Below are 27,787 nucleotides of genomic sequence, written 5' to 3' on the forward strand. Positions count from 1 at the left end.
ACCCAGTACAATCCTGAAATTTAAATGGGTCAAAACCAAGACACTCTGTGCTTGGAGTGAATGAAGAAAGCGAGTTTAAAACCCTTTTTACACATGTCCTGTTAGATCAGACATGTGCAGCTTTCTTCAGGGAACTGGCCAGATAAGCAATTTTTAATGCTTTGTACTGTGTGTAAAATAAGCAGATAAAACTAGGTCACACATACCTGCATTAGATAAATATATTGTAAGTGAATGTGCTTCTAACTCAAAACATTGCAGTTTTACATCTTGCCCAAAATTTCTCAATGGTTTTTGTATTTACAGTGGCATATTTTAGTTATGTGTCATTTTAATATGACAGACTATGACACATCTTTAAGGGTTAGTCATATTTTAGTTATGTGTCATTTTAATATGACAGACTATGACACATCTTTAAGGGTTAGTCATATTTTAGTTATGTGTCATTTTAATATGACAGACTATGACACATCTTTAAGGGTTAGTCAGATCAGAGCCATAAACTGATACTTTGTTTTCATTTATCCTCAGTCAAACAATTCTGCATTCTACCTTTGTCAGCATTGTGTTGTTTTATTTGATACAAGGTCATGAGCCAGTAATCTGTGTGTCACATACCACATTTTGGGTCTAACATTCAATGTTAAGGTCACGGGTCAAAATACAAAGTTTTACATTTACTTTCCTTTCCGTTTTATTGCTTTAGAGATGTTTAGAGAAATGGACAAAGTTTGATATACCTGAAAGTATTTTGCATATTATGTTGTGGTCTATAATCAAGGTCAAGGTCACTGAGCAGTTTAAGATAAATGGATGAAATATGGTATACCTACATATTATCATTGGAATTTATGTTGTGGGCCATCTTGAAGTCATATGTCAGTTTTAAGCCATATAATCTTTTGATTGTAAAATGTTTTTCAGAATTTTACTATAGTGCAATTTTCAAATTGACTATTTGCATTCCATTTTATCAAATTAATCAGATAACTCAAAAGATTCTTAATGTGCAACTTTTATTTCCTTTTTTTTTTTTAGGGTTGGGTTGTGGTCAACACCCTTGTTCAGGCAGAAGATTACGTTGTATTTGGACTTCACCCAAATACCTCCTATATTTTTTTGGTTCGGGCGAGGAATTCCCATGGTGTAGGAGGACCCAGTGAAGTCTCAGACATCTTCAGGACATTAGGTAGGGCTTTTTCATTCCACATCATCACTCACTATATTGTACAGCTGCTTTACTTAAAGGACTTGTTCAAAATGTGTAACAGTAACACTGTAGCAAGATTGCTGTTTATTGTATTGCTTTGTGGTAGTTCTCTATACAGTATATATGATAGTAACATTTGACCTAGAGCCCTTACTCCAGGGTTAGAAGTGGACCTCAAAAACTTTGAAAAACCTAAAATTTCATTTTGACCTTAGAAACCTAAAAAAAAAGCTGCAAAAACTTGAAGGAAACCTAAATAATAAAAAAGACACCTAAAAAGTTGAGAAAAAAAAGATGAACAGCTATATGCCAACCCCACAGAAAATGCTTTTTTGCAGTTTTATATTAGGCTAGCTGAGTGGTTGATAAAGCTTGCAAATTATGCAAGTTAAAGACATCCAGCCATTTTAATTAATTATCAATTTCGACTATAGCTTTATTTTCAGTGATTTTGAAACAAACTCAAAGCATACTTTATCAAATTGAAACAAACTCAAAACATACTTGATCAGATTGAAAATAACTCAAAAAATACTTTATCAAATTGAAAAAAACTCCAAATGTACTTCATCAAATTGAAACAAACTCAAAACATACTTTATCGAATTGAAAAATACTCAAAACATACTTTATCGAATTGAAACGAACTAAAAACATACTTTATCAAATTGAAAAAATATCAAAACATCATCAAACTGAAACAAACTCAAAACATACTTTATCAAATTGAAACAAACTCAGAACATATTTATCAAATTGAAAATAACTCAAAACATACTTTATCAAATTGAAACAAACTCAGAACATATTTATCAAATTGAAACAAACTCGGAACATATTTATCAAATTGAAAATAAAACATACTTTATCAAATTGAAACAAACTAAGAACATATTTATCAAATTGAAACAAACTCAGAACATATTTATCAAATTGAAACAAACTCTGAACATATTTATCAAATTGAAACAAACTCAAAACATATTTTATCAAATTCAAACAAATTCAGGGCATACTTTATCAGATTTTCAATAAATGTTATGCTCATCAAGGATATAATATTGTAATGGCTTTTTGTCTTGAATCTCAAAAAATGTAAACCCTTGAAAAAATAAATCGAAATAAATTTGAAATTTTAAAATATAATTGCATTTCTAACCCTGCAATTCAGGTATTTGACAATATTTTCAGCTAGAATTAGTTTCTTTAAAAAAGTTCAGTCATGCTGGCTTAGTCTTCATTTAAAAATCTATGGTTATAAATTTGAAATGTTAACATGCTTTTTGTGATAGTCATAATCCCAAAATAATGGTGCTTTTGATGGATTTCATCAGTTATCAGAAAGTAAGCACCTGCTCCACATTCATTCATTCTGTATTTCTCTAGACTCTGTGTTATCATATTTGTAGTTCTCCAGACATTGTGTGAACTTTGTGTTATCATATTTGTAGTTCTCCAGACATTGTGTGAACTTTGTGCTATCATATTTGTAGTTCTCCAGACATTGTGTGAACTTTGTGTTATCATATTTGTAGTTCTCCAGACATTGTGTGAACTTTGTGTTATCGTATTTGTAGTTCTCCAGACATTCTGTGAACTTTGTGTTATCATATTTGTAATTCTCCAGACATTGTGTGAGCTTTGTGTCATCATTGTCTATCACTTTATCTACATATACATCTATTACTTCATCTACATGTACATCTATTACTTCATCTACATGTACATCTATCACTTTATCTACCTTTACATCTGTTATTTTATATACCTGTCCATCTGTCACTTCATCTACCCATACATCTGTCATCTTATGTACATGCACATCTATCACTTTATCTACCCATACATCTATCACTTTATCCAAGTGCACATCTATCAGTATTTGCAGCTGTCTCTTCCCTAACAAAATTAAATGAAATGTGGTATATTTGTGAAAATTATAAAATTGTACATGTGATATTTTCAGAACCCATAGGTGGCAGGCAGTTTTCCAAAGTGGGTTTCAACATGTCTGAGATTGAAAGCCGACTGAAAAATGTGGTAATTGAATTAGAGGAAGCCAAGGTCATTAACTCAAGTGCTATTAGACTAAAATGGAAGGTAAATAAATCATATTAAAGTCATCCCAGTGTTTGTTTTTTAGAATGTTGATTCCTGTGCTGAAAAAGTACAGATTCATTACAATGATACTTGTGTGTGTGTGTGCACGCACGCACATGCTGGCATGCTTACATGCATGTGTGTGTTACAAAATGTTTGACAATTTGTTGTTGTAAAAATGTCCCATGAGATGACTTATGGAAACCTATAATCTGGTTTTGCAAGATTGATTGTATGCTAATGCTAGAGAGACTAAATGGCAGAGGCGCCATGGACTTGCACATGTCGAGTATGAATGCATCAAATGTTTGGACTATGATATGTCAGACCAGTTGTAGATCATGGAGAATAAAGAATCATATCTTGCCACAGATTTAAAAAGGCTGTATCTTGAAACTGTTGGTTTTTAGCACAGTATGCACTGTATTTTGACAGTTGGGACTGTATTTTGACAGTTTGGACTGTATTTTGACAGTTAGGACCATTATTGTTTCTGTTATGTTGGTAATTTATAGTAGACGTTATTAGCAGATTTGAAGGGGAAAAAATACATGTGGATGAGATGTCTAATTGCATGTTCCTCTTCTGCTTTCGTAGTTCCTTGTTAAAAGATTACATGGTTACATTCATTGAAATATAATTTATTGATTATTAGATTGAGAATCATCACAGTATCATCGATGGATATTATATCCGCTACCGACATGTTGTCAATATTCAAATGAAGAAGTACGGTCAGTCCAGAGTGAAAAGAGTTCCTTTTGGACCAACATTCTTCATAATCACAGGACTTGGAAGTTACGAGTGGTACGAGATTTGCATCATGGCAACCAGTGGCACCAAGCAGACACGATGTAGTGGAATTATGACTGTTGTCACAGGGGAATCTGGTAGGTACACTGTTGGAAATCTCTCTCTCTAAACATCGCCCATGGAAAGGAAGAAACTTCGGCATATAAGGATTTGAATGCATAAAGAAGTTAAAATGTTTTAAAAAATGGGAAATGAAAATTTATATGTAGCTGGATATTGCAGGTGGTTGCTTAAGGGAGGTGGCCATAGTGGTGGTTGCAATGCATGCCCTACCATGAATGTGGTATAGTCATATAGTACTCTTGTTTGCCTGGTTGTTTTTCTTGAGATCAGTTTGAAGGTACTGTGTTACAAAATGAATCCATTTCCGTTTTTTTTATTATGTGCCATCAGAATTGTGAAAAGTAATAGTTTACTTTTACTTTGTGTTACTTAGTGAAAGGTATATTTCCTATAAGAATCCCTCATGCCTGAATAATTGCATGCCTTCGTTTTGCATTTAGGTGTTTTTAGGTACTGGACATGCATTCATGTCCCATGAACACATATCTAGTATATGTCATAAACTGATAGATGATTGACTTGGAAGATTGTTGATTCCCTTTCCAGGAGAGATATATTTGTAATTGAGATTAGGAATAATGTTGTCATCCAGAGATCAAGCCCTTTATAACTATGCTTTGTTATTTCAGTCCCATCTGGTGTTCCTCAGGATATTGTTGTACACAGAGAGAGTGACTCAAGGATTGTAGTTCGCTGGTCTCCACCGGAGTTTCATGAACAGAATGGCAAAATAATTGCTTACCAGGTGAAAACTTATGTTCCTGATTTTTGTGAGATAAAATGCAGCATTGTTAAACACAAACTGATTGCATTAATAAATGTAAGCAAATCCATATGTCATGAAATGTCATTGAATTATTCTTGGCTTAATTCTTTTATTGATGTCTTGGTCCACATGTCATGTCACATGAAATGTCTGTCAGTTATTGACGGCTTAATCCACATGTCATGAAATGTTGGTGAATTATTGATGGCTTAATCGATGTCATGTCTTGAAATGTCAGTGAATTATTGATTGCTTAATCAGTATATCATGTCTTGAAATGTCAGTGAATTATTGATGGCTTAATTGATATGTCATGTCATGAAATGTCTGTCACTGTCAGTTATTGATGGCTTAATTGATATGTCATGTCATGAAATGTCAGTGAATTATTGATGGCTTATAATATCTAGTTAGTCTTAAATAATAATGGTGCTGTTGAGACATTCAATTTGTCCACCAATGTCCATCTTGAAATTTTTGTTATCACTGCTCCTGAATGAAGGATCTCATGAGCATGGGGTTTTCACTAAATGATTTTTTAGGAAGTTGTTCACAATGGCCATCTTGAAAATCTTGTTAAGATTACTTCCCCTAGATGGTTGGTCATATTGTGCTTGTACCAATAGACTTCTTATGATGTCAGTTTAGTCCTAAATTGAAATGGTGCCAACTTGGTATCTGATAGTGCCACTATGACAACCATCTTAAACATCTTGAGTTCAATGTGAGTGTACTTACATGCTTGTGTGTGTTTATTTATTATAAAACCACAGTGTGACTTTATGTCCATGCTTGTGTGTGTTTATTTATTATAAAACCACAATGTGAGGTTCTTACATTCTTGTGTGTGTTTATTTATTATTAAACCAAAATGTGAGTGTACTTCCATGCTTGTGTGTGTTTATTTATTATAGAACCAAAATGTGAGTGTACTTCCATGTTTTTATGTTTATTTATTGTAAAACCTCAATGTGAGTGTACTTACATGCTTGTGTGTGTTTATTTATTATAAAACCAAAATGTGAGTGTACTTCCATGTTTGTGTGTGTTTATTTATTATAAAACCTCAATGTGAGTGTACTTCCATGCTTGTGTGTGTTTATTATAAAACCTCAATGTGAGTGTACTTACATGCTTGTGTGTGTTTATTTTTTATCAAACTGCAGTGTGACTTTATGTCCATGCTTGTGTGTGTTTATTTATTATAAAACCAAAATGTGAGTGTACTTCCATGCTTATGTGTGTTTGTTTATTATAAAACCAAAATGTGAGTGTACTTTTATGTGTGTTTATTTATTTTAAAACCAAAATGTAAGTGTACTTCCATGCCTGTGTGTGTTTATTTATTATAAAACCAAAATGTGAGTGTACTTCCATGCTTGTGTGTGTTTATTTATTATAAAACCAAAATGTGAGTGTACTTCCATGCTTGTGTGTGTTTGTTTATTATAAAACCAAAATGTGAGTGTACTTCCATGCTTGTGTGTGTTTATTTATTATAAAACCAAAATGTGAGTGTACTTCCATGCTTGTGTGTGTTTATTTATTATAAAACCAAAATGTGAGTGTACTTCCATGCTTGTGTGTGTTTATTTATTATAAAACCAAAATGTGAGTGTACTTCCATGCCTGTGTGTGTTTATTTATTATAAAACCAAAATGTGAGTGTACTTCCATGCCTGTGTGTGTTTATTTATTATAAAACCAAAATGTGAGTGTACTTCCATGCTTGTGTGTGTTTATTTATTATAAAACCAAAATGTGAGTGTACTTCCATGCTTGTGTGTGTTTATTTATTATAAAACCAAAATGTGAGTGTATTTCCATGCTTGTGTGTGTTTATTATAAAACCAAAATGTGAGTGTACTTCCATGCTTGTGTGTGTTTATTTATTATAAAACCAAAATGTGAGTGTACTTCCATGCTTGTGTGTTTATTTATTATAAAACCAAAATGTGAGTGTACTTCCATGCTTGTGTGTGTTTATTTATTATAAAACCAAAATGTGAGTGTACTTCCATGCTTGTGTGTGTTTATTTATTATAAAACCAAAATGTGAGTGTACTTCCATGCTTGTGTGTTTATTTATTATAAAACCAAAATGTGAGTGTACTTCCATGCTTGTGTGTGTTTATTTATTATAAAACCAAAATGTGAGTGTACTTCCATGCTTGTGTGTTTATTTATTATAAAACCAAAATGTGAGTGTACTTCCATGCTTGTGTGTGTTTATTTATTATAAAACCAAAATGTGAGTGTACTTCCATGCTTATGTGTGTTTATTTATTATAAAACCAAAATGTGAGTGTACTTCCATGCTTGTGTGTGTTTATTTATTATAAAACCAAAATGTGAGTGTACTTCCATGCTTGTGTGTGTTTATTTATTATAAAACCAAAATGTGAGTGTACTTCCATGCTTGTGTGTTTATTTATTATAAAACCAAAATGTGAGTGTACTTCCATGCTTGTGTGTGTTTATTTATTATAAAACCAAAATGTGAGTGTACTTCCATGCTTATGTGTGTTTATTTATTATAAAACCAAAATGTGAGTGTACTTCCATGCTTGTGTGTGTTTATTTATTATAAAACCAAAATGTGAGTGTACTTCCATGCTTGTGTGTGTTTATTTATTATAAAACCAAAATGTGAGTGTACTTCCATGCTTGTGTGTTTATTTATTATAAAACCAAAATGTGAGTGTACTTCCATGCTTGTGTGTGTTTATTTATTATAAAACCAAAATGTGAGTGTACTTCCATGCTTATGTGTGTTTATTTATTATAAAACCAAAATGTGAGTGTACTTCCATGCTTGTGTGTGTTTATTTATTATAAAACCAAAATGTGAGTGTACTTCCATGCTTGTGTGTGTTTATTTATTATAAAACCAAAATGTGAGTGTACTTCCATGCTTGTGTGTTTATTTATTATAAAACCAAAATGTGAGTGTACTTCCATGCTTGTGTGTGTTTATTCTTTGCCATGTTAAATTAGCTTGATATGTATTTAGTTTACTGCTGAAGATGAAAGTTAGCATTTACATGTACTAGTGATAAAAACTAATATCTTTGTATTAAAAGTTTCTTATTTACTTTATTTCTTTTTTTTAGATAAAGTGCATAAGTGAAGATGGTATGCACAACTGTAGCAGATCGACAAATGGCAGTGTGAATAGTGTGATAATCGACAACTTGCTGTCTGGTGTCAGTTATCACATACAGGTGGCAGCACAAACAAAGTATGGACTTGGAGACTGGAGCCATGCTCTTGTTGCTAGTAAGTGTAATACCATTTATTTTTATATTTGAGTAGCTTTCAATCTTGCCATTGTTTATACAGAGATTTTATATTTTCATAGCTTTGAATTTCACCACAGTTTATACAGAAAATTTGTATTTGGATTGCTTTGAATTTCACAATAGTTTATACAGAAAATTAATATTTTGATAGCTTTTAATTTCACCATAGTTTACATGAACATTTATATTTTCATAGCTTGAATTTTTCCATAGTTTATACAGAAAATTTATATTTGGATAGCTTTTAATTTCACCATAGTTTATATGAAAATTTGTATTTGGATAGCTTTGAATTTCACCGTAGTTTTTTACACATAAAAAAATCAACACAAGTATGGGCTATGGTTAAAGGAATCAGTTTTATGGGCAAATTTTTTTTAGTTACAAAATGCAGCATGTCAGAATTTTAAGGAGCTCCGTTCTTTTATTAGCTGCTTCATTCAGCACTATCACTACTTGAGCATTCTATGATTGAAACAAACCCAAGAGTTTAATGTGGTAAACTGTTGATGAGTAAAATAAAGTCATGGTTTTTATGATCTCTCTGAATATCAGATACATGTTCTCAAGGTAAAATAAAGTCATGGTTTTTATGATCTCTCTGAATATCAGATACATGTTCTCAAGGTAAAATAAAGTCATGGTTTTTATGATCTCTCTGAATATCAGATACATGTTCTCAAGGTAAAATAAAGTCATGGTTTTTATGATCTCTCTGAATATCAGATACATGTTCTCAAGACATCCACCAAGAATTGTTTCCTTTTATCAACCAATTTGTGCAAACTATACTTGGTATCAAAAAGGGGAGTTGGGGGGTGATTTGATAGAACAGGATGACAAACTATGGATAGGTGGCTAAAGTTATGGACAGAACTTGTCAAACAACTGATGTATAACAGGATGACAAACTATGGATAGGTGGCTAAAGTTATGGACAGAACTTGTCAAACAACTGATGTATAACAGGATGACAAACTATGGATAGGTGGCTAAAGTTATGGACAGAACTTGTCAAACAACTGATGTATAACAGGATGACAAACTGTGAACAGAACTTGTCAAAAAACTGACATATAACAGGATGACAAACTATGGATAGGTGGCTAAAGTTATGGACAGAACTTGTCAAACAACTGACATATAACAGGGTAAATGGGTATGTACCCAACTCCTTATATTTTCCTGATGATCATGGACATAGGCCAGTGCATTCCTCCATTTACCAGCCATTCATGGAATGGTAGAAGGCCAAATTCTTGAACAGATTAGACTGTATAAAGAAGGTACCTGGCACATCCAGTTAGGCTGTATAAAGGAGGTACCTGGCACAACCAGTTAGGCTATAATAAAGGTCCCAGGCACAACCAATCAGGCTGTATAACGGAGTATGTGGCAGAACCATTCAGGCTGTATAAAGGAGGTAACTGGCAAAACCAATTAGGCTGTATAAAGGAGGTACCGGGCACAACCAATCAGGCTGTATAAAGGAGGTAACTGGCAAAACCAATTAGGCTGTATAAAGGAGGTACCTGGGCTATAATAAAGGTCCCAGGCACAACTCATTGGGCTGTGTAAAGGAGGTACCTGTACATATTTTTTGTGTAAGTACTGTATGTAGTCAGTTTTTCAGATATGGTAGGAGATTGGAATTTTGTCTTCCCTGAACATTATCCATCCATTTATTTTGATAAGTGATAAGTGAAATTGTAACTGTATGGTCATTTCAAGGGAACTATAAATAACTCTTGTAAGATTATACGTCAGTCAGAATGTAATATTATGCAAATATCTGTGTAGCATGTAATTATAGACTGATTTGGCACAAATTTACCACAGGCTCTGAGCAGTCGGATCTCCTACAAAAATCCTGGTTTATTGGAACTTTAATTGGGGCAGCAGGGGGCGCCTTGTGGATTGCTCTGTGCATTTTCACCATCATCCTCTGTCGCAAGCGAAGGAATAGGAAGAAATTGAAGGAGCAGTGGTTTTCCACAGGAGGTACGATAACTGCTTATGAATTTTCTCTTGCTTTCCTCCTTGTCATGTGGACTTGATGTCATGCTCATCAGCCTTGACCTTCTTGTACTGTACATACTTTTTGCCATCATCTTTATCTTTCTTCCACTGTTCTTAAACATATCGGTTTATTTTCCTCTTTATTAGTGTTTCTGTGTGTATGTCTCCCAGCATGATGTAAATCTCTCCAAGAGTTCATTCTGTATGTATGTCTCCCAGCACAATGTAAATCTCTCCAAGAATTCATTCTTTTTAATTTATGCATTGCCAGAAGTTTCCCAAGAAAAATATTTTTTATATTATGAAAATCAAAACATCAGTAATGTAAAATTTGTTAAGAAAATTACAACACTTTTTAAGTTCATGTAAATAAAAAAAAGGAAAGTGTATATAATTCACAAAATCTCTACTGCTACATCTGTATTTTGTTCTTGCAGCAACAGGATCTGAGCAGAAGCAAGGAGAAAGGTAAAGTGTTGAAGTATCAGATTTGGACTGTTTACATTCTGTGTTAGAGTCCTGAAGTGTTGAAGTATCAGATTTGGACTGTTTACATTCTGTGTTAGGGTCCTGAAGTGTTGAAATATCAGATTTGGACTGTTTACATTCTGTGTTAGGGTCCTGAAGTGTTGAAGTATCAGATTTGGACTGTTTACATTCTGTAATAGAGTCCTGAAGTGTTGAAGTATCAGATTTGGACTGTTTACATTCAGTAATAGAGTCCTGAAGTGTTGAAGTATCATTTTTGGACTGTTTACATTCTGTAATAGAGTCCTGAATGAGAACAATTTGGAAGTTTGTTCGTTCCAGAAGTACTGAAAAAGCACTTTGCATGGATTTAAAAAATCTAGGCACATACTATATTATTGGTTTTTGTTCATGAGATAAATACCTTTGGATCTTTAGTCATTCATTGTATAAAAGAGTGCTTCCAAAATTTCCACAATGGCAGCACTGACATAAAACTTTGTAGCAGATGAGTGAAATGAAGCCCACTTGGGCCTTATGTATGTATGCCATGTGGACTGACATCAAACTTTGTATGAAATGAGTTAAATAAAGCCCACTTGAGCTTTATATATGTATGTCATATGGACTGATATCAAACTTTGTATGAAATGAGTTAAATAAAGCCCACTTGGGCCTTTTGTATGTATGCCTGGGAGAAAAGAGAAACTTGTGAATGTTAATTTGAAAGGCCATAGTCACCATGACTTTAAGAAGTAACAGTGTTTTGTGCGACACAAACTTTAGTTTTCAATATTGAAGACTGTTAAATACAGGACAGGCACACTATGTGCCATATGTTTTAAGTTAACAAAGGTAATACATATTGATTTTTTTTGTGTAAGACAGGGCTAGTTTTAGTCCAATACTATAATGAGATTAAAATAGGATTTTGTAATAATGTATAATGGAGTAATTTTACAAATGTATGGATAAATTATTTTATTCTTTTGTAGAAATGGAAATGGTTTACGCAATGTATATGGCTTCAAAGATGCAAGTTCTAGATCTGCCACAGTAAATAAAGGTAATTAATTACTGCAAAATAATTGGATATGGTTCATTTCTTTAGAACTTTTTGCTGTAGTTTATATTTTGTTTTCTGTTCTGGACATTTTAGATTCTTACCTGAATTTTTGACACTGTAATTTAGGCATTCAGTTTTATGTTTTTTATGCCTTTCTACAACCGATTCTCAAAGCATTGTATCTCTATCTCATTTTAATCTGCCCTGATTTTTTGTGAACCCCTTTGTGGCATGGAGGCAGGTTAGGGTCCCCATTTTATTTTTAGAGAAAAGGAGCAAAATAGGCAGGATTCGAACCCACATTTATCATTCACATTCTGTGAATACTGCAGTAAGTGATCATTGACAACTGTCAAGTGTGTGAGTTCTGTTAATGCTTCAGTGCACCAAATTATCAGCCAGACAAAACGCATTAAACAAAACAAATCCGGCTTGTTCATTTAGCAGTGTTTTAAATTACACTCCTTTTTTTTTGTGGTTACTCGGATACTCTCGAGCAGATCGTTAATGAAAGGCATTTTATGGACACAAGTCCATCTCCTTTATCAACAGATTAAATGACAGTAATGAGGCGTACCTTTTTTTAATTGATTATAGAGAGGATGAATTTTAACATGCAGCTCAACACAATAGAAGTGGTATGTGTTTGCATTTAAAGAACAAAGGTTATGCCATGATTACATAATTGAAGAAGCTGTCAAATGAGGTGATCTTTTTGATTTGGATAAAATGAGTTTGCCAAATTATTTTCATCATAAGAACAAATCAGAGACAGAAAATTTGCATGAAAGTGGAGGAATAAAACATAAGGCTGACACAGACTCTGAAGTAACTATTTCTCTAAAGAGAAATAAGCCGAGAAATTAGCCTGACTCTCTGGCAGCAAAAAATGTCAAATATGGCAGAAATAAAACACAGATAAATTTTCATCAACATCAGGTTGTTAATAATCCATGGCTTGAATTCATTTATTCAGAAGGACAGGTGTTTAACAGTTAATGCAACCAGTATCCCAAACTGGCATGGGTTGGAAATTCAACCAGTGTATTGTCAATTCAGGATTTAGTCATCCAAGTCTCATGACAGTTTTGGACCTCATAAAGCTTGTAGTATAAGAATGACAAAGCAGTTTATAACTAAATGAAAACAAAATCGTAAAAAATTGAGAGCTTTCTTTAACACGGTCTACACCCTAGTCATAGAACACATTTTGTGAGCTTCAGGAGATGTATGGTGGTAATTATAAGAACACACTCAGAGCAAGAGGCTTTGTTCTGTCAGTTGATGAAGTCTTGAGAATTCCAGTAAATTCCATTCCATTCTTGCTGTTGGAAGTACTGATGCTAACCTATTGGAGCATGAATAGTGTACATAAGATACCATGACAATAAAAAAAAAAAATATGACAATAAACCTGGGGCCCCGAGTGGCCAAGTGGTCTAAAGCACTTTCTGTTATGGATCACTGCCTTCTCACCTCTGTCTGCATGGGTTCAACTCTTGGATTCAGCCAGTGTTGGTTTGTGAGAAAGCTTGCCATTAGCTTCTTGTGGGTCGGTGGTTCTTTCCGGGGTTTTCGCAGGTTCTTCCTCCACCATTAATGTTGTTGTTATAGGGTTTAGCGCCATTTTTCAGCACACGATAGGCTATACATGGCAGCCAGTATTAATGGTGGAGGAAGAACCCGGGAAAACCCCGGAAAGAACCACCGACCCATGAGATGCTACTGGCAAGCTTTCTCACATACCCACATTGGCTGAAGCCGAGACTCGAACCCACGCACCTCCACCATTAATACTGGCAGCCATGTATAGCCTATCGTGTGCTAAAAAATGGCGTGAAACCCTACAACAACAATGAACCCCATAAATAGGAAAATGAAGAAATAAATATGTCATGCATTATTTTGTTTTTAATTTGGATTAAATGCATTTATCTCGGAGAATCATGGCAAAAGATAAAACTTGACTGATGCATGAATTTGTGAGTAGTGCCAGTCAACTTGATTTATACTCAGTCTCTCATCTGTTTATTGACTTTAACTGACTTCTTTATATCCATAAATATTCAAATTGAAGAATATTTGTTTAGGACAATGAAGATTATAATACTCATGTATCATTGAAAGTTGTTATAACATTTTACCATTTTCCCTAAATTTGATTTTCACATGCTACCTTCCAACCTTACTTGTGGTTGATATTAATGGACACTGTCCCAAGCAGGTTATCAAGGAGAGGTGTACATATGCAAAATGTATTATTTTTAAAATTACATGTAAATGAACTTAATTATTTTATTAGGTTTGGATTTAGATTTTTAGATGCATTTTAAAAAGTGATACACCAAAAGGCAAAAGATAATAATTACTTTTTAGTTTAAGCAATGTTAATTATTATATTTTGTTTTCATTTATCAGATTTTACCAACTTTACATTCACTCATTTACCATGAGAAGTAATTTTCTTGTAAAGATGGAGTTGGATACTGAGATTTCTTGTATAGATACAGATGGATACTGAGATTTCTTGTATAGATACAGATGGATACTGAGATTTTCTTGTATGGATATTGTTGAATATTGAGATTTTCCTGTAAAAATGGAGTTGGATACTTAAATTTTCTTGAATGTATTGAATCCATCACTAGGGTAAGGAACTTTGACCTTGTCTCATGGCAGTGATCACATTTCAGTGAACTTTGACCTCTTTTCAACAGAAGAAGGTCTTCCCCCTGAGCTAGCAATGTTGCTTCAAGGGAAGAAGGAGGAAGAAGGCCCAGAGGAAGATATTTACACCACTGCCAGGGATCCACCAGAACTAAGGACCTTTAACCAGAAATCCAGTCCTGTAACTCCCTATGCAACTACAACCCTACTGCAAGCTCAAGCCAAAGAACGGGCAATGGCACAGGCACAGAGCAAGCAGGTACATAAATAATCTAGTTCCTCAATTGACCAAGGTAGATTTGTGGCAGATAAAGAAAAAAATGTCAATGACAGGCAATTGTGAGGGAGAAAAAGCAGCATTGTGAAATCCTACTTTTATCAAAGGAAAACAAAATAGTTTCATTCTGTCACCATTACTGATGTATTCTGTAAAGTTCTGGTCCATATTTGCAGAAAGGACAGATATTAAAAATGGGGAGGAACTTACCTGCCAATCATAATTGCACTACTACTTATTGCCATACTTTATGATCATAAACTTAGTAACAGAAAAAGCAAAATCGACAAGTTTTGTAAAACTTAACAAACAATTTAATACCAATGTTATAAATAAAAATGTGAGAAGAACTTAACAGTATTATGAAGTGAATCCAAAATAATCCTGATAAAGTTCTTTGAAAGTCCAAAAGAATGAAATGTTCAGTATAAATTTAAAAACCAGAAATGTACTGGTCATCCAAGAAGTGTGATGTCAAAATGACATCGTCCATAACTCATTTGAATAATTAAAAATAGTTCCAGAATAATATTATAGTCCAAGAAATGAGCACTTTCTGTTTCCACTGAACAGTCCAAAAAAATGTTTTTCTGCTCAAATAATATCTAAGTATAACCTAAAACACATATGCAGACTTGCAACAGGAACACAAGAAATGAGAATGACTCCAAATTGGAATGAATCTGATTCCTTAGTTTTCTCCTTATATACACTTTCCATTATGATTATATTGCACAATATACCCCCATGTGACAGATCTTACTACTCAATTTATCTCGAAATTTCCTATTCTTGTGACCTAGCCCAACCAATGGGAAGTTACTGAATTCTTCTAGAACTATCTAATCCCCATCAGCCAGTGATAAATTAATCCAAAGGTGCCATGAATTCTTAGTATTCAGATCATTATTAGTAGTAATTGGAAACATATACATAAGCTTCTATTTATAGATCCTATGTAATTTTACTCTTTACAGACCCAGGCCATGTAGTCAAAATCTAACTTAAGATATTCTGTATAATTAACAGCAATGAATGAAAATTACAAAAATTAGATAAGAATATCATGTACCAGGAGTTACAGAAAATATACATATACATAAAAATAGTTTGTGACAGTATTTCAATCTGTGGCAGAATAGCTGCCAAATAACTATTCTGTTTTTTCTTTTCCAGACTTAAGCAAAAGTTATAAAAAGCAAATATTAATACCTTGTTTGTTTCATGATGAAAACAATGAAATTGCATTGACATCAGCTTTCCAAAAACATTGAAATGGAATTGGCATCAGCTCTCCAAAAACAATGAAATGGCATTGGCATCCGCTTTCCAAAAACAATGAGATGGCATTTCGTCCACTTTCCTCACACAGTGAAATGGCATTGGTATCAACTTTCCAAAATAGCATTCAGTATCAGGTTTTCTAAATAGCATTGGTAAATCTGCTTTTTAAGATAGCATATTTTTTTCTTATCATTGGTGCCTTAAAGTCTCTTTTCTAATTCATGATAAAACATTCTTTTTAAAAAATTGTACAAGTTTGTTTCATGTGATATTGCACAAGTTTCTGAATGTTGATGTGTCAAGTAAATCTGGCATGGTTAAAATTGTCTAAATATTTATTTATTGTTTCACTTTGTAACTTGTTGTATTGCAAAGCCTTATATTATTTTTGGCATATTCTGGCATTGTTGAAGTTCCTTTATTTCACAGTATTACATTACTTTTGGTACATTTTAATATTTTTCCCCCTATGTTTGCAGGGATCAGATAATTCATTTCGACCAATCAACCAGGGATACACTCCCCACAGTAGTGGATCAAATGACTCGAATACAGACCGATCCAACACAGGTATCAAGAGAAAATATTGTAAACAGGTGTCATTCGTCTGATGTCATTCAGATCTGCAATGTTACAGTGATATGTATATTTTTTGAAAGTTGCATATTTTCTGTCTGTACCTGTATTTAGCTGAAAGTTAAGTGTTTGGTATGTGTGTATATTTAACTGAAGGTCATATGTGTTCACTATGTGTATATATATTTAACTGAAGGTCACATATTTAGTATGTGTACATATTTAAATGAAGGTTACGTGTTCAGTATGTGTAAATATATTTAACTGAAAGTCACATGTGTTCAGTATGTGTACATGTATTTAACTGAAAGTCATGTGTTCAGTATGTGTACATGTTCAGTTGAAAGTCATGTGTTTGGTATGTGTACATATATTTAACTGAAAGTCACGTGTTCAGTATGTGTACATGTATTCAACTGAAAGTCATGTATTTGGTATGTGTACATATATTTAACTGAAAGGCACATGTGTTCAGTATGTGTACATATATTTAACTGAAGGTTATGTGTTCAGTATGTATACAAATATTTAACTGAAAGTCAAATATTATTTGTATATGTTCCTCTATTTAACTGGGAAAGACATGATTTGGTATGTCTGTCATCTGTGCTGAGATGGTGACAAGACATGATTCATTATGTCTATAGTCTGTACTGAGACATTGGTAAGGCATAATTCTGTATATATTTTGTACTGAGACATTGGTAAGGCATAATTCTGTATATATTTTGTACTGAGACATTGGTAAGGCATAATTCAGTATGTCTGGTTTGTACTGAAATGTTGATAAGACATGATTTGGTATGTCTATAGTTTGTACTTAGACACTGGTAAGACATGATTCAGTATGTCTATAGTTTGTACTGAGACATTGGTAAGACTTGATTTAGTATGCCTCTAGTCTGTACTTAGACATTGGTAAGACATTATTCGATATGTCTTTAGTCTACTGAGACATGTTCTCCCGCCTTCCAGTCCTTTTTCTCTATAGGTCTTTTTTTATGCTGCTCCACAAACCATGTCTTTTTATGCTGCTCCACAAACCATGTCTTTTTATGCTGTACCACCCCATGTATTTTTTTATTCAGCACCACCCCAGGTGTTTTTTATGCTGTACCACCCCATGTATTTTTTTATTCAGCACCACCCCAGGTGTTTTTTATGTTGTACCACCCATGTGTTTTTTTATTCAGCACCACCCCAGGTGTTTTTTCTGCTGCACCACCCCAGTTCTTTGTATGCCTCACTGCAATCTGGGCCTTTTTTATGCCTTGTTACAACCCAGACACTTGGTGTCTCTTATTAAGAAAGTTGAAAATTTAATTTAATAAAAATTTCTTTTTAACTAGAAGAACATGCAGAGTGAGAAAATTACTAATCCTTCTAATCTTCACTAGTCCATCCCACAAAATGCTGACCAGTGACAAATTTCTGAAGCTTAAATAGTGAATTTATGAAAAGTATTAGTCTGAGAACAATTTTACTAAACTTGGGCTATTAGTCAACAGGAAATTTACTAGCCTTTGTCTACTAGTTCTAGAGGAAATTTACAAGCCTTTGTCTATTAATCCAAGAGGAAATTTACTAGCCTTTGTCTATTAATCCAAGAGGAAATTTACTAGCCTTTGTCTATTAGTCCAAGAGGAAATTTAATACCTTGGAATATTTTTTGCATCATGAGAGCTTTAGTTGTTCTTTCAAACTAGAGTGAAAGGTAAACTGGTTTAATTCAAACTCGAGTGAAAGGTAAAATGGTTTAATTCAAACTAGAGTGAAAGGTTAACTGGTTTAATTCAAACTAGAGTGAAAGGTAAACTGGTTTAATTCAAACTAGAGTGAAAGGCAAAATGGTTTAATTCAAACTAGAGTGAAAGGTAAAATGGTTTAATTCAAACTAGAGTGAAAGGTAAACTGGTTTAATGGTACAATGCAGGTATGTTCTTGTTTGGAAACAACAGCATTTATATCAATGACATAAAGATTAGCTGATATATTAAGATTTCAAAGACGTTCATCTCTACTGGTCATAGACCACACAAACTGTGGGATGGTCTCTGAAATTCAGTATGGCTTATCACAGCAGCCATCTTGAAAAATCTTTTTATTGCTACTCTTGAATGGATGGTCATACCAGTGAGAGGTTTTCACTAAGAGAATATTCATACCAGTGTGAGGTTTTCACTAAAAGGATGGTCATCCCAGTGTGAGGTTTTCAATAAAATAATTTCATTGATGTCTAGTTGATCATAAATGAAAATGGTGCCAAACTGAGGTCCAATCTAACACCTTGGCAGCCATCTTGAAAATTTTGTTATTGCTACTCCTTTGAATGGATCATTGGTTGTCACTAAAACTTCAGATGATTTCTAGCTGGTCTGAAATTAAAATTGTGCAAGTCTAGCATACAATATGTTCACCATGGCATCCATCATTAAAATCTTGTCCCAACTCTACTTGAACAGAAATTCATTTTAATGTGACATTTTCCCCATAAGCCTTTTCTAGTTGGTCTTGAGTGAAAATGGTGTTTAACTGACATCCAATATGGCTGCCACAATAGTCATCTTGAAAATATTGTTATTGGGTTAGGGTTAGGGTAGAAAGTCTTATCTTAAAAATATTGTTATTGGGTTGGGGTTAGGATAGGAAGTCTTATCTTAAAAATATTGTTATTGGGTTAGGGTTAGGGTAGAAAGTCTTATCTTAAAAATATTGTTATTGGGTTGGGGTTTTTGGTAGAAAGTATTGTCTTGAACGTTTTTTTTTTTATTTCTCTGCTCCTCCAAATGCTGGCCGTATCAACATGGAAGTTTTAAGCAATAGACTTCTTATGATATCTAGTTGGTCCTACATGAAAATGGTGTGTCATACATACAGTACTGGAAGTTTTGACCAGTAGACTTCTTACAATACCAAGTTGGTCCTAAATGAAAATGGTCATGCATCCAGTACTGGAAGTTTCAACCAGTAGAGGGGCCCTGAGTGGCCGAGTGATCAAAAGCACTCACCGTTCCAGATCACTGCCATCTCACCTATGTCTGCGTGGGTTCAAGTCCAAGGCTTGGCTAGCATGGGTACATGGGAAAGCCTGCCAGTAGCTTCTCGTGGGTTGATGGTTTGTCCCTGGGTTTTCCAGGGTTCTTCCTCCACCAGTTATACTGGCTGCCATGTATAGCCTGTCTTTTGCTGAAAAATGGCATTAAACCCTATAACAAAAATAACATCAACCAGTAGACTTCTTATGATGTCTAGTTGGTCCTACGTGGAAATGGTGCCAGTCATACATCCAGTACTGGAAGTTTTAACCAATAGACCTTTTATGATATGTAGTTGGTCCTACATCAAAATAGTGCCAGTCATACATCCAGTATGGCTGCCATGATGACTATCTTACAGAATCTTCTTGTCACCACTGCCCCTGAATGGATGACCATTATGACTTAGGGTTTTCACCAAAAGACTTCTAATGATGTCTACTTTATCCTACTTGAAAATGGTGCCAATCTGACATTCAGTATTTTAGAACAGCCGTTGGAAATATTGTTTTCACTAAAGAATATCTGAAGACATGGTTTCAAGACCAGACAGTTGTTGTTGTTGTGGGGTTTAACGCCATTTTTCAGCACACGATAGGCTACACATGGCGGCCAGTATTAATGGTGGAGGAAGAACCTGGGAAAACCCCGGAAAGAACCACCGACCCACGAGAAGCTACTGGCGAGCTTTCTCACATACCCATATTGGCTGAATCCGAGATTCGAACCGGCACAGACGGAGGTGAGATGGCGATGATCCGTAACGGAAAGCGCTTTAGACCATTCGGCCACTCGGGGCCCCTTCCAGACAGTTAAATGGAAGAAATAGTCTTGTCATGAGGTTTTTTATGTGTGTGATAATAGTGAGGTTCACATTTAATTCATTAACTCTAGTGCATCGTTTACGTGTCAGGAGGTAGTACCCTACTTCCAAGCTCTCTTGCGTCAACGTCATGTATGATACACGAAAGTGGGTGGCATTATAGAAAGGTAGACAGATGTAGCTCTACAATGATACCAAATAATCTGGACGTTCTAGTTGCACTACAAAATAGTGACATTGTTCTCACAGATTATTTAAATGCCTTAGTGACAATGTTCTCACGGATTATTTAAATGCCTTAGCGACATTGTTCTCATGTATTATTTAAATCCCTTAGCGACATTGTTCTCACAGATTATTTAAATGCCTTAGTGACAATGTTCTCATGGATTATTTAAATCCCTTAGTGACATTGTTCTCAGATTATTTAAATGCCTTAGCGACATTGTTCTCACGTATTATTTAAATACCTTAGCAACATTGTTCTCACGGATTATTTAAATCCCTTAGCGACATTGTTCTCACGGATTATTTCAATGCCTTAGTGACAATGTTCTCACAGATTATTTAAATACCTTAGTAACATTGTTCTCATGGATTTGAGATGGGTATCCCTGTTGGCTTTGGGTTGTAGATAACCTGTTTGATCTGGGATGGGTCCTATGACATCCTTTTTGACCTGGGATGGATGCTATGACACCCTTTTTGACCTGGGATGGGTCCCATGATGGTGTTAATGCAGAGAAGGTCTTAACCTGTCTAAAAGAGTTATATATTTTTAAAAATTGGAATCTGTATTTTAACCATTTATTTATCTTTTGTTTTGGTTGCTTTTTTGGGGATATCTAAACTTGATTGGCACTATATAACCACTAGTGTGCTGATGTGCTGTTAAACCCTATGCATACATGTATACTTTAAGGTGGCTCTTGACAGGGGTGACAGTTTATCATTTTCCTTGATAGAAAAAGAATTTTCCTGCCACTTCATCATAAAACTTTCTGACCAATCAAAATGCTTCATTTGTCAAGTTTAATTTTGATTTCAAAGTTTGGAGTAACTTTTATTACTAAAATTGTTTAGTAAAGTTTGATGATGAAGAAGATTGGCATACTTTTTTATTTTAATTTGGTTTTATTTATTGTTAAAAAAAACTTATTATTCATTTGCAGATGAAAATGGATTTTTAATCAAACAGAACATGAAACCCAACAGAGGCTATGTGTTCCAGACTCAAACAGTAAATTTGTCTGATGTTTTGCCTCCCCCACCGGACCACCTACCTAATGAGGAGTACAGTAGATCAGAAGACCAACCACAGTACTCAGAACTTCAAGATGGCTGTCGTCCAGGATTCAGTAGGGGACACCAGATGGTGCCACATTGCATGTCACATGCCCCCAGTAATTGCCAAATACCTCATACACAGTTACCCATGTCTGGATACACACCTGTTCATACAGAATCAGACTGTACAAAGTGTCAGTCACAAAAATATTTTGACAATCAGTCATATTCCACCAAACCAGGGGGGTTCCTCAGGAATCCATCTCTGCGACAAAATTTTAAACACAATCCACAAAGATCATTAGTGTGTCCTCACCATTCCGCATCCCCACGTGGAACACCTGTGATGTTACATGGATATTCACAACCATGGGACTGTGCGCCACGTGGTATGTATGAATTTGCTAGACTTCCAGAAACAGAATATGACTATTCCCAACCCCAGGAAGGGGAGTTTATTCATTATTGTCAACCCCCAGGAGGGGTACCACGTGAGATTCAAATGGCAAATAGGTCAACTCCCAGTGACCATTCACATAATAGTTTATCTAGCAGTAGGAGTGGAGACTCTGATAAGGGGAGATTACCCTACCTCCAAGTATACAGAATTGTACCCCCTAGTGATGCCGACTATAGAGTTCTTGGTGATCAGGGACACCTGTCATGTTCAGACCATGGTGAGGAGAGGAGGACACCATTATACTGTGGGGGTGCAGGTGACCAGTGTATGGATAGAGCCTGTCAGTCCTCTCTGCCCAGTCTGGCTAGTGAAGGTAGCAACCTGCCATCCCTGTATACGAACAGGTAAGCAATCACATATTGTATACATAAACATCAGATATCTTTGTACTACCTTAGATCAAGCTTGAACTTAAACCAAAACTTTCGAGATTTTTATGTAATATGGAACAATGGTTTTTCCATTTTTCCATCAATATGCTGATGAAGTTTTGCCTTTTCATCTCAAAAGCCATAAAGAGAATAGCAATATGGGATGATGACCATATTTAATATATTAGGTAGTTGTGGTAAATTTGATAAGTGGATATTAAGTTTTGCTTTTGCACTGTTTATTGGCATCTTTTTATTTGGCAATTTAAAAACACTGGAGCCAAGTTCAGGAAATTTGGGTGTTCATTTTGTAATATATTTTCCTCACTCATCCACCCCAAAGTCTAAATAAGCTTGACGTTAATGTCCAATATATGTCATACCATTGAAGTTGGTTGTCTACTCCTCAAATAATTTCTTGGACTGTATAAACGTTTGTGGCTAAAAGCTTGTCAAAATTGATTTAACAAATATTTGTTCTTATGAATGCTTTTCAGGGGAGAAAGAAACAGTAGAGTAGGGCGGAATCAGCAGGATTCTCCAGTTTCTGAGGATCCAGATTATGCTGCAGAATCCGACCTGGAACCATCCCCTCACCATGACTACCATGAAAGAGGTAAGAATAAACATGAGAGTACTTCCTCATAATTATGTTGTCCATAGCCATGGAGTATGCTACATGAGTACTCCCTATGGATTATGTTGTCCATATCCATGTAGTATGCTACATGAGAGTACTCACTCATAATTATATTGTCCATAGCCATGTAGTATGCTACATGAGATTACTCACTTAGGATTATGTTGTCCATAGCCATGGAGTATGCTACATGAGAGTACTCACTTAGGATTATGTTGTCCATAGCCATGTAGTATGCTACATGAGATTACTCACTTAGGATTATGTTGTCCATAGCCATGGAGTATGCTACATGAGAGTACTCACTCAGAATTATGTTGAGTATGCTACATGAGTACTCCCTATTGATTATGTTGTCCATAGCCATGGAGTATGCTACATGAAAGTACTCACTCATAATTATATTGTCCATAGCCATGTAGTATGCTACATGAGATTACTCACTTAGGATTATGTTGTCCATAGCCATGGAGTATGCTACATGAGAGTACTCATTCAGAATTATGTTGAGTATGCTACATGAGTACTCCCTATGGATTATGTTGTCCATAGCCATGGAGTATGCTACATGAGAGTACTCACTCAGAATTATGTTGAGTATGCTACACGAGTACTCCCTATGGATTATGTTGTCCATAGCCATGTAGTATGTTACCTTGTAGTGAGACTACCTTATAATGACGTGAATGATAAAGTACTCATTTTAATTTTGTCAATTTTAATTCTATCCATGTGCGTCATGGAGTATACCATTATATAATGATACTGCCTTGTAATGAGGTACATAATACAACATTACCTCATTATAACACTGTCCATAAGGAGTACAGCACCTTATGGTGAGACCATCTTATAATAATATATACAGTACTCATAATGCTGACTGTAGGAGTCATGGTGTATACTGCCTGTCATACAGTGAGTCAGCCTTTTAATGAAGTACATTATACATTACTCCCACAATATAATGTCCATATCGGTGATAGAACATGCTGCCTTGTAATGAGACCACCTTACAATAAAGTACATGATACATTACTCCCACAATATAATGTCCATATAAGTGATAGAACATGCTGCCTTGTAATGAGACTACCTTACAATAAAGTACATGATACATTACTCCCACAATATAATGTCCATATCGGTGATAGAACATGCTGCCTTGTAATGAGACCACCTTACAATAAAGTACATGATACATTACTCCCACAATATAATGTCCATATAAGTGATAGAACATGCTGCCTTGTAATGAGACTACCTTACAATAAAGTACATGATACATTACTCCCACAATATAATGTCCATATAAGTGATAGAACATGCTGCATTGTAATGAGACCACCTTACAATAAAGTACATCATACAGTACTCCCACATTATAATGTCCATATAAGTGATAGAACATGCTGCCTTGTAATGAGACCACCTTACAATAAAGTGCATCATACAGTACTCCCACATTATAATGTTCATATAAGTGATAGAACATGCTGCCTTGTAATGAGACCACCTCACAATAAAGTACATGATGAAGTACATGATACAGTACTCCCTTTTTATAGTGATGACAATTGGAGCCATCTTTACCTTTTATCTTGTTTGGATGGGTTTGACTTCCTGGGGGATTTTTGCTACATATTTATTTTTACAATTTTTGCTACCTAGCTTTTGGTCAGCATTATATACCCAGGTATATTGTTAAACCCCATATGTATGTACTTACTTAGGTACATGCATCTTCCTTACCTACTTACTACCTACCTACACAGGGGCCCCGAGTGGTCTAAAGCGCTCTTCGTTACGGATCACTGCCATCTCACCTCTGTCTGTGGCGGTTCGAGTCTAGGATTCAGCCAATGTGGGTATGTGAGAAAGCTTGTCAGTAGCTTCTCGTGGGTCAGTGGTTCTTTCCGGGGTTTTCCTGGGTTCTTCCTCCACCATTAATACTGGCAGCCATGTATAGCCTATCGTGTGCTGAAAAATGGCGTTAAACCCCACAACAACAACAACAACAACCTACCTACACACACACACACACACTGTAACTGGGAACTTTATTTTGTTCACTCTGTTATTACTGTAATAAATCCGCTACTTCAGTCCATAGCTAGCAAATGTGTAAGCATAAAAATTTTAACAGACATGCTTGTTTATAGCAAATGATATATTTAACCTACTGATTGAAAAACAGCAGCGTTTTGACCAGTCAATGAAATCTATTCATCTTTTTGTTACTTGCTTAATCTGATATCATTGATCTGATTGATCTCTGAGACTGGAAATATTTAGGTATTTTCACTGACATCAGACTGGAAATATTTAGGTATTTTCACTGACATCAGACTGGAAATATTTAGGTATTTTCACTGACATCAGACTGGAAATATTTAGGTATTTTCACTGACATCAGACTGTATTTTCACTGACATCAGACTGGAAATATTTAGGTATTTTCACTGACATCTGAGTGGAAATATTTAGGTATTTCCATTGACATCTGCATACTTAGACTGGAAATATTTAGGTATTTTCACTGACATCAGAGTGGAAATATTTAGGTATTTTCACTGACACCAGACTGGAAAAAATTTGGTATTTCCAATGACTGAACAGACTGTGTAGTAGTTTCTTATGGTTTTGCGGGTTCTATGGTATCATGGTATTCAAAGTCTTTGGTATTTTTTGGCACAGCACCACCTATTGCTTGCTTATACACACTGGATGACCATAAGTTATTAGTTCTGTGTCAGCAGTTGATTTTGGGAAAATGCTATTTCTGGCAAGTACACTATTTCAAAACTGGGAAAATGCTATTTCTGGCAAGTACACTATTTCAAAACTGGGAAAATGCTATTTCTGGCAAGTACACTATTTCAAAACTGCACCCTTGAATATAGCTGTTTCCAAACATGGCTGTACACCATGTTTTGAAATCGAATCTCTTAAAATCAATATCACTGTAACAAATTGGTTAACCAGTCTGTTGTCTGATAATGGGCAATGATGTTAAACAAGAGTCAGATCACATGATTGCCTTATTTGTCAAGAAGCAAAAAATCAAATCTGTGATGTGTGAAGCACCTTAATCTGGTGGATTTCGGAATTGACAGGTGTTGACTTTAAAACTCAATTTATTTACTTTTCATTGGAACACCTGGAGCTGTTTAATGAGTTTGTGTTCAACATGTACTTTCATGCTTATGTTAGTGGGCCCTTTCCCACCAACAATACAAACACCACTCACAGGTGTTACAGATAAATTTCTTTAATTCTCATGTTTTTGTTGTTGAAGGGCACAGGTGGCAGAATTAGGGCCATGGAAGTAGCATCCATTTTTCAAGTTGATTTACACTTTGTGCAACATATATATGAAGTTCCCAACAAGTATATGTCATCGTAGATATTTTTTCGGTATTGCCATGATGTCAAAGTAACTCCCTTTGCATAGCTTGGAATCTACATAGTGCCTCTCTTTATCAAATGTTTCCTGCAATCATCTGATTTAAACTGGAAATTAAATGCATTTAATAAAGAAAATAGAACAACAAACAGACATATGTAATATCTTCAAAGTAAGTATTTTATTTACTTGTTTGCCAATCACTAACTGTAAGACCATGATACCATAGCACTCTGTGCTAACTGTACAGGTATTTCCACACTAAGACTGAAACTGGGTTCTAATTGCAGATTTGTTTCAAATTCCACTTACACTGTATAGTTAAAGATATTTGGACATCAACAAAGAGTGGGTCTATAAAAACTATAAAACTGAATTTGTATTCTGTTACAAATTGTGGAAAGAATTCATTTGATATGATTACATCTTGTCTGGATGGCTGTGACGTGTCTCTATGCCATATCAAACTAGTTCTTTCTGCTGACACAAGACATGTATGTGTGTATTTTGCAATTTATTATGTTTATACCTGTCATGTAAAGTTTTGGTCTAGGAATAAGGTCATTAGACACTTCCAAAACAATCCATCCACAAACTTATTATTCAGTAAAATGTTGTACACATTCGATGGTATGAAAACAAACGAGTTTTGTTCACATTATTGAATATTTTGTATTCAGATTCAATGGTCGCTAATTGGAGCATCACAGATCAAAGTAATACTGAAGTCAGCAGTGAGTCCAGTTCAGAGCACTCAGGTGACAATGGAGACTTTCTCAATGAGGAAGATTTTGCAAGTGCAATCGCAAAAGCAGCAGAAATGTCAGGTTTAACAGTTGTTGGATCTACAGTCTCTGATCAGAAACCTACTAAAAGTAAATATCGTTTCTTTTAGTACCTTGTCTTTGAATATGTTCATTGATTTATTTTGTCCTGATATGTTGTTTTGATAGAATTTTGCTCAGCATGATCACACTGTAAGTGATGTAAACCAAATGACTAATATTGTATAAAATTTAGAAGAAGTTATGATTATCGTTGACAGTAATCATCACAAAACTAGTCCAAACATTGAAGATGGGCCAATCATATAGCGTGATATGTATGTCAGAAATCTGCATGTCTGTCATTAAAAACTTTAAACCATTTCT

The 27,787-nt window shown here is 34.7% G+C and overlaps 1 protein-coding gene across 5 annotated transcripts in view; it reads left to right on the top strand.

The window, feature by feature from the left end:
- LOC149796087 (roundabout homolog 2-like) overlaps positions 1 to 27,787 on the top strand; it is a 394,782-nt gene that overhangs the window by 357,299 nt on the left and 9,696 nt on the right. For all 5 annotated transcript variants that reach the window (XM_089966001.1, XM_089966005.1, XM_089966004.1 and 2 more), the window contains 13 exons: positions 1,042 to 1,192; positions 3,180 to 3,313; positions 3,969 to 4,203; positions 4,819 to 4,934; positions 8,069 to 8,234; positions 10,097 to 10,258; positions 10,714 to 10,744; positions 11,740 to 11,810; positions 14,528 to 14,736; positions 16,518 to 16,608; positions 21,645 to 22,563; positions 23,088 to 23,206; positions 27,317 to 27,511. In XM_089966001.1, the coding sequence (XP_089822127.1) occupies positions 1,042 to 1,192; positions 3,180 to 3,313; positions 3,969 to 4,203; positions 4,819 to 4,934; positions 8,069 to 8,234; positions 10,097 to 10,258; positions 10,714 to 10,744; positions 11,740 to 11,810; positions 14,528 to 14,736; positions 16,518 to 16,608; positions 21,645 to 22,563; positions 23,088 to 23,206; positions 27,317 to 27,511 (2,599 nt within the window). The remainder of the gene's footprint in view (positions 1 to 1,041; positions 1,193 to 3,179; positions 3,314 to 3,968; positions 4,204 to 4,818; positions 4,935 to 8,068; positions 8,235 to 10,096; positions 10,259 to 10,713; positions 10,745 to 11,739; positions 11,811 to 14,527; positions 14,737 to 16,517; positions 16,609 to 21,644; positions 22,564 to 23,087; positions 23,207 to 27,316; positions 27,512 to 27,787) is intronic.

The sequence above is a fragment of the Sinohyriopsis cumingii genome, chromosome 7 (assembly GCF_028554795.1).
Source record: "Sinohyriopsis cumingii isolate HCF-2022 chromosome 7, ASM2855479v2, whole genome shotgun sequence".
Lineage (NCBI taxonomy): Eukaryota > Metazoa > Mollusca > Bivalvia > Unionida > Unionidae > Sinohyriopsis > Sinohyriopsis cumingii.